Source organism: Capra hircus, chromosome 24 (assembly GCF_001704415.2).
Source record: "Capra hircus breed San Clemente chromosome 24, ASM170441v1, whole genome shotgun sequence".
Lineage (NCBI taxonomy): Eukaryota > Metazoa > Chordata > Mammalia > Artiodactyla > Bovidae > Capra > Capra hircus.
Window position 1 is genome coordinate 38,002,751 of NC_030831.1, and position 7,112 is coordinate 38,009,862.

The window sequence follows — 7,112 nt, forward strand, 5'->3', positions numbered from 1 at the left end:
TGTGCCTTAGAGTTGGTTCAGCGTGGACAGATTTATTGGCCGCCATGTCAGGAAGTTATTATTCAAAGGGCACCTGCAGAATGGTACAGCACAGCAACAAAAAAAAAGCAGGGGGGAAAGAATGACTCTTCTACATGGATGGAAGGAACCTTCTAGCAGGGTAAGCCAAGCTGAACTGATCAGCCCAAGAATCAGTCTGATCTTATCACCTGGCAGCAGAAAACAGTGATGTGAGCTGAGAAGCCTGCCAGAGTCTCCGCCTTTTTAATGACATGTATGATTAAGCAACCCACAATCACACTGACCCTGGCGCACATTCTTCCCTCACGATGCTGTGATGTGAGTTATTGCTTTCCACGCTCTCCGTCCCTTTTGGTTTCACTGGTAATCACTCCCACGTCTGTGTGAAGTAGTTCCCATTTTTGTTCGCATGTGGTTACTCAGTAGCATCAAACACACCGTAACACGACCTAGCAACCCAGGTTTTTCTTGGATGCCCACTCTTTCTTTGAGACTCCAGATGTGCATCAGGAATTGAGGGCACTTCATGTTTGATATTGCATCCATGTTTGTTTAATTATCATCCCCTTATCTCACAACATTCAATTTGAAGAACAAAAATAAAAGCAGCTAATCAACTATTCTTCAATTTTTAAAAAATGGAATATTTTTGGGAAAAAAATTGCTAATAATGTCTATAGACAGAACACTTTCATAATTTTTTTAAATCACTTTTTTTTGGTGGGGGGGCCGGCCACATGGCTTACAGAATCTTAGTTCTCTGACCAAGGTTTGAACCTGCACCCGTGGCAGTGAAATCGTGGAGTCCTAACCACTGGACCACCAGGGAACTCCCTAAAATTACATTTAACTTAGGGGAGTCCAGAGCCAATAATTTGAGAGTCTGGTTCTACAATAGTTACATCATCCAAAATGGCAAGAGAGCAAACCTTCTGGAAAACAAAAAGTTTACATTTCTTGATTTTGGGTTCCTATTTCAAAGGACAGAAAGTGAAGTTGTTGGGACTTCCCTTGTGGTACAGTGGTTAAGAATCCGCCTGCCGGGACTTCCCTGGTGGTCCAGTGGTTAAGACTTTGCAGGCGGTGCAGGTTCGAACCCTCATCAGGGAGCTAAGATCCCACATGCCTTGTGGACAAAAAAGCAAAACATAAAATGAAGCAATATTGTAACAAATTCAATAAAGATTAAAAAAAAAAAGAATCTGCCTGCCAATCCAGGGGTCTGCAAAGATTCCACATGCTATGCAGCAACTAAGCCCGTACAACACAACTACTGAGCCCGTGCTTCCCAACAAGAGAAGCTCCCACAACAAGAAGCTCTCACACGGCAAATGGAGAGTCGTCCCTGCTCACTGCAACTAGAGAAAGCCTGTGCGCAGCAACAAAGACCAGAGCAGCCAAAAATAACTCACTCAGTCGTGCCCGACTCTGCAACCCCATGGACTATACAGTCCGTGGAGTTCTCCAGGTCAGAATACTGGAGTGGGTAGCTGTTGCCTTCTCCAGGGGGTCTTCCCAACCCAGGGATTGAACCCAAGTCTCCCGCATTGCAGGCAGATTCTTTACCAGCTGAGCCACCAGGGAAGCTCCTCAATATGTAACTAATTAATTAATTTTTTTTAAGAAAGGGAGGCTGTTACCTGGATCCCAATGGACAGGCATCGGTTTTTCTTGAAGTGGTCCTTCTTCCTGTCCTCTGCAGTGACGGTGGCCATGGCAGTGGCGGTGGTGGCGGTGGTGGCGTTGTTGCCCATGTGTTGACTCGCAGGGCCGTGGATCTGGGCATTGGCGGCTTCGATGGCAGCTGTCAGAGCCTTCATACTGTCCAGGCTCTCCGTGGAGTTGCTCAGTCCAGACTGGCTGATAATATCCCCTCGCTGGCCCTGTCCGTCCATGTAGGCATCCTGGGCCGACTCTGTGCTACTCTGGGCTGTGATAGAAATGAAAGGTTTCGTGGTAGTTCTGGGTGGGACTGGAGGTGGTGTCTTCTTATATGTTGTAATGCAAGATGACACTGGAAGACAGCGAAAACAAAGACACTGATTTCTGCATGGGTTTTAACCGCTGATACTGTAACTGACACCCATTGGATATTAGGGCCCACAAAACACATCAAGACATTGAACGCGAAAGCAGGTCTGTTGATAGACTAAGGTCCCTGCTTAGGGGGCAGATGTGGGCCTCCTTAAAGGTGACACCCCCCGCAGGACTGAAGGAGAAGGACTGAAAAACACCAGTCTCTGAGATGGAAGTTTCTGAAACAGAGGTTAATGTGAACCGACATAAAACAGACAGGACTGGCCATCTGTAGAAATCTTCCCAGGCAACAGGGAACCCTGAGAAATAATGAGTAACACAGATGAGGCCAGGGGCAGTCTGCCTTCTTGGGAAAATATTAACCACAGCTAACACTGAGCAAAGTAACTCATGGAGAAGATTCTGGCGGTTCATAAAGAACATTGAAAAAAAAAGAACATTGGAAAAAAGAAGAAAGCAAAGAGGTTGTGAGCCTGTGTGTTCTAACCCTGAGAACAGGGCAAAGTGCTGGTGGAGGGGGTTTGGAGGCGGAAGGACGGGGTTGGGGAGGGGTGAGCTGAGCACACTGCCATGCTGCTGCTGCTGCTAAGTCGCGTCAGTCATCAGTCTGTCCGACTCTGTGCAACCCCGTAGACGGCAGCCCACCAGGCTCCCCGTCCCTGGGATCCTCCAGGCAAGAATGCTGGGGTGGGTTGCCATTGCCTTCCCCAGCACACTGTCATAACCTGCAAATGGTGTTCACCTGCACTCAGATCCTCCTCCCTTTCTTCCTGCCTTTCTTTTCCTTTCTCTTCCCTCCCTCCCTCCTCCTTTCCTTCCTTCCCTTTTCTGGGTATATGCTCACTATATAAACTAATGTTCTGAGTTGTGGTGTTGTTTCTGAGAGGGAGGACACTGCACATGCATCTCCTATTATAAAATATGTAAAATATTGTAAAAATGCACCCGCTAGTGGGAGATTGGACTTCTTGGTGGCTCGGACGGTAAAGTGTCTGCCTGCGATGTGGGAGACCCGGGTTCGATCCCTGGGTCAGGAAGATTCCCTGGAGAAGGAAATGGCAACCCACTCTAGTACTCTTGTGTGGAAAATTCCATGGACGGAGGAGCCAGGTAGGCTACAGTACATGGGGTCGCAAAGAGTCAGATGCGACTGAGCGACGTAAATTTCACTTTCACTTAGTAGGAGACCAGCCCTCAGGCAGCCCATAGGAGCCCACTGCCTGAAGCGCTGTCCTTCAGGGGATGTGATCAAACCGGGTGCCTGGGTCAGTGCAGCCACCAGCCCCTCCCTGCAAGCATCTGAGGATGACCCCTGGGTCTTGAGGAAGCTGGATACACTGTTCTCAGCTTTGCATGTATGGAGCACGATGGAGGAAAACAAAGAAATGAAGGAAGTTTCGAAGTGGGAACTAGCCCCTTGGTAAAGAACAAGTCCTTAACCAGCTTTCCACAGACCCCTTAAAAAGTGGTTCAGACTATTGCGGCGTTTCCTTCACTTTCTCCCCCACCTCATTCCCAGCCCCACCCCCAGCCTTTCCCTTTGGGACTGTTGTTAACACTAACACCAAATGCCAGTTAGTTACCCATGGTTCTAACTGCCACTTGGGCTATCTAGTTGAATGAAATACTTGCTTCAATATTCAGGGTGTCTCTGGAGATCACTAAAAAAAGTGTCCTGTGATGAACAGTGAACAGGAAGATTGATTTTCTCTGTCCTGCTGTTCTGCTGCCCTGCGATTTGGCATAATTTCCTAACCCATAAAAGACAGGGACAGAGATACTTTACTACGTCCTAGGGGTTGTCTGAGAGTTGAAGGAAGAGGAAAGCATAGATGTCACATTTCGGTATCACGTGTGCTCAGAAAGCGGAGGCAATGAGAATAATAGACATGTAGCTGCTGTTTAGTTACCTGGGGCTGGCAGAGGCTCCCCCAGGAAAACCTTCCATCCCAGCTCTGCATGAATCACACAGCTTTACATCTGAACACAGCTCAGCAGTCTGCACTCCATCCTCCACAGTTTTTAGCTAAGGTACCTGAGAGATAATAAGGCCAGCAGAGGCTCACGGTGGCCAGTGGAGGCAGAGCTGGAGCAGGACTAGGCTGGGCTCAGGTTCCCCACGAGCACAGGGAGGCCAACGGATACAGACAGGTGCATGATTGATGGCTCCCCTAACTTGACTGAGTTTCCTGCACAGTAACCACAAGGGAGCTACCTTTCGATTCCCAGGAATTTTGGAGGGGACAACACTCAGTGTCACTCACTCATCTGCAGACCAGAGTGGGTGGGACAGGGAGTGACCGTCATTAGGGTGTGTGTGTTAGTCACTCAGTCGTGTCTGACTCTTTGTGACTCCATGGACTATTAACTTGCCAGGTTCCTCTGTCCATGGGATTCTCCAGGCAAGAATACAGGGGTGGGTTGCCATTTCCTTCTCCAGGGGATCTTCCAGACCCGGGGATCAAACTGGTGTCTCCTGCACTGCAGGTGGATTCTTTACCGCCTGAGTCACCATCTGATCTAAGAAAATAGATCATCTTGGGAGTTCTCCTACAGTGTGAACTCATTATTTTGTCAAAATGGGTTCTCCACACATTCTGCCCACTGATACACCAACAAAATGAAATGCCACCTTCCAACATAAGATGTCTGGTATTCTGGATAATCTTTTGATTGCTTGTCAGCTATTTCCTTTCAGCATGAATAATCAAAACAGGATAACACAGCCAAATACAGTATCATATCATTTGCTGTGATTTACAGTAAAAATCCTGCCACAATGTGATACCTGTGATTTGGGGGGTGGGGCTGCTAAGTCGCTTCAGTCGTGTCCGACTCTGTGCAACTCCATAGATGGCAGCCCACGAGGCTCCCCCGTCCCTGGGATTCTCCAGGCAAGAACACTGGAGTGGGTTGCCATTTCCTTCTCCAATGCATGAAAGTGAAAAGTGAAAGTGAAGTTGCTCAGTCGTGTCCCACTCTTAGCAAACCCCACGGACTGCAGCCCACCAGGCTCCTCCGTCCATGGGCTTTTTCAGGCAAGAGTGCTGGAGTAGGGTGCCATTGCCTTCTCGGGGTGGGGGTAGGGAGTGTCACATTATTCCTAGAGTAATGATGGGGTTGGCTACACCTCCTCATAGGGCCAAATGCAACTTGGCGCCATCTAGTGACCATTATCATCTCTTCCATGTCAATAGGAATCATGTCAGTGATTCTGGAGGCTGACCACCTGACCTGCCTCCTGAGAAATCTGCATGCAGGTCAAGAAGAGACGGTTAGAACTGGACATGGAACAACAAACTGGTTCCAAATTGGGAAAAAGAAGTACATCAAGGCTGTATATTGTCACCCTGCTTATTTAACGTATATGCAGAGTACATCATGAGAAATGCCAAGCTCGCTGAAGTACAGCTGGAATCAGGATTGCTGGGAGAAATAGCAATAATCTCAGATGTGCAGATGACACCACCTTTATGGAAGAAAACGAAGAACTAAAGAGCCTCTTGATGAAAGTGAAAGAGTGAAAAAATTGGCTTAAAACTCAACATTCAGAAAACTAAGATCATGGCATCTGGTTCCATCACTTCATGGCAAATAGATGGGGAAACAGTGGAAACAGTGGCTGACTTAATTTTGGGGGGCTCCAAAATCACTGTAGATGGTGACTTCAGCCATGAAATTAAAAGACGCTTGCTCCTTGGAAGAAAAGCTGACCAACCTAGACAGTATATTAAAAAGCAAAGACATTACTTTACCAACAAAGGTCCGTCTAGTCAAAGCTATGGTTTTTCCAGAAGTCATGTATGGATGTGAGAGTTGGACTGTGAAGAAAGCTGAGTGCTGAAGAATTGATGCTTTTGAACTGTGGTGTTGGAGAAGACTCTTGAGAGTCCCTTGGACTGCAAGGAGATCAAACCAGGCAATCCTAAAGGAAATCAGTCCTGAATATTCACTGGAAAGAGTGATGCTGAAGCTGAAACTCCAATACTTTGGCCATCTGATGTGAAGAACTGACTCATTGGAAAAGACCCTGATGCTGGGAAAGATTGAAGGCAGGAGAAGGGGACGACTGAGGATGAGATGGTTGGATGACATCATCAACTCGATGGACATGAGTTTGAGTAAGCTCTGGGAGTTGATCATGCACACGGAAGCCTGGTGTGCTACAGTCCATGGGGTTGCAAAGAGTCGGACACTGCTGAGTGACTGAACTGAAGGAACTGGAGGCTTGGATCAACAGGGACTTTTAGGGCAGCGGCAGTGATGTTAGGCATCTACTAGGGTCAGACTGGACAGAAAGAAACCCTGGGACATTGCTTCCCCAACAGGTTGGTCAAGCCCCAGTGCCCAAAGGAGGTAAGAATTTGTGACTGGCTCCCTCTGAAACAGGGAACCGTCTGCCATGGGGTCTCGCACCCCAGAGGCTTCGGTGTTGTCATCATTGTTCAGTCGCTCAATTGTGTTAGACTCTTTATGACCCCATGCACTGCAGCACACCAGGCTTCCTTTTCCTTCACCATCTCCCAGAGTTTGCTCAAACTCATATCCATTGAGTCAGTGATGCCATCCAGTCATCTCATCGTCTGTCACCCCCTTCTGCCCTCAATCTTTCCCAGCATCAGGGTCTTTTCCAAGGAGTTGGCTCTTCACATCAGGTGGCCATAGTACTGGAGCTTCAGCTTTAGCGTAAGTCCTTCCAATGAATATTCAGGGTTGATTTCCTTTAGGATTGACTGGTTTGATTTCCTTGCAGTCCAAGGGACTCTCAAGAGTCTTCTCCAGCACCACAATTCAAAAGCATAAATTCTTTGGCACTTGGCCTTCTTTATGGCCCAACTATCACATCTGTATATGCTACTGGAAAAACCATAGCTTTGACAATATGGACCTTTGTTGGCAAAATGATGTCTCTGCTTTTTAATATGCTAAGTTTGTCATAGCTGTTCTTCCAGGGGTTTTACTGTGATTTTTACTGGTGTGTAGAGCCTGGCATGATTCTGTCAGGGTTATTGGAGTCAAAGAAGTACCACCTGTCAGTCATCAAATAGGAAGTT

At 47.5% G+C, this 7,112-nt stretch overlaps 1 protein-coding gene across 7 annotated transcripts in view; it reads right to left on the minus strand.

Annotated features, from left to right (window-relative positions):
- DLGAP1 (DLG associated protein 1) overlaps nt 1–7,112 on the minus strand; it is a 299,101-nt gene that overhangs the window by 54,324 nt on the left and 237,665 nt on the right. For all 7 annotated transcript variants that reach the window (XM_018039625.1, XM_018039624.1, XM_018039626.1 and 4 more), the window contains one exon: nt 1,662–2,035. In XM_018039625.1, coding sequence (XP_017895114.1) covers nt 1,662–2,035 — 374 coding nt within the window. The remainder of the gene's footprint in view (nt 1–1,661; nt 2,036–7,112) is intronic.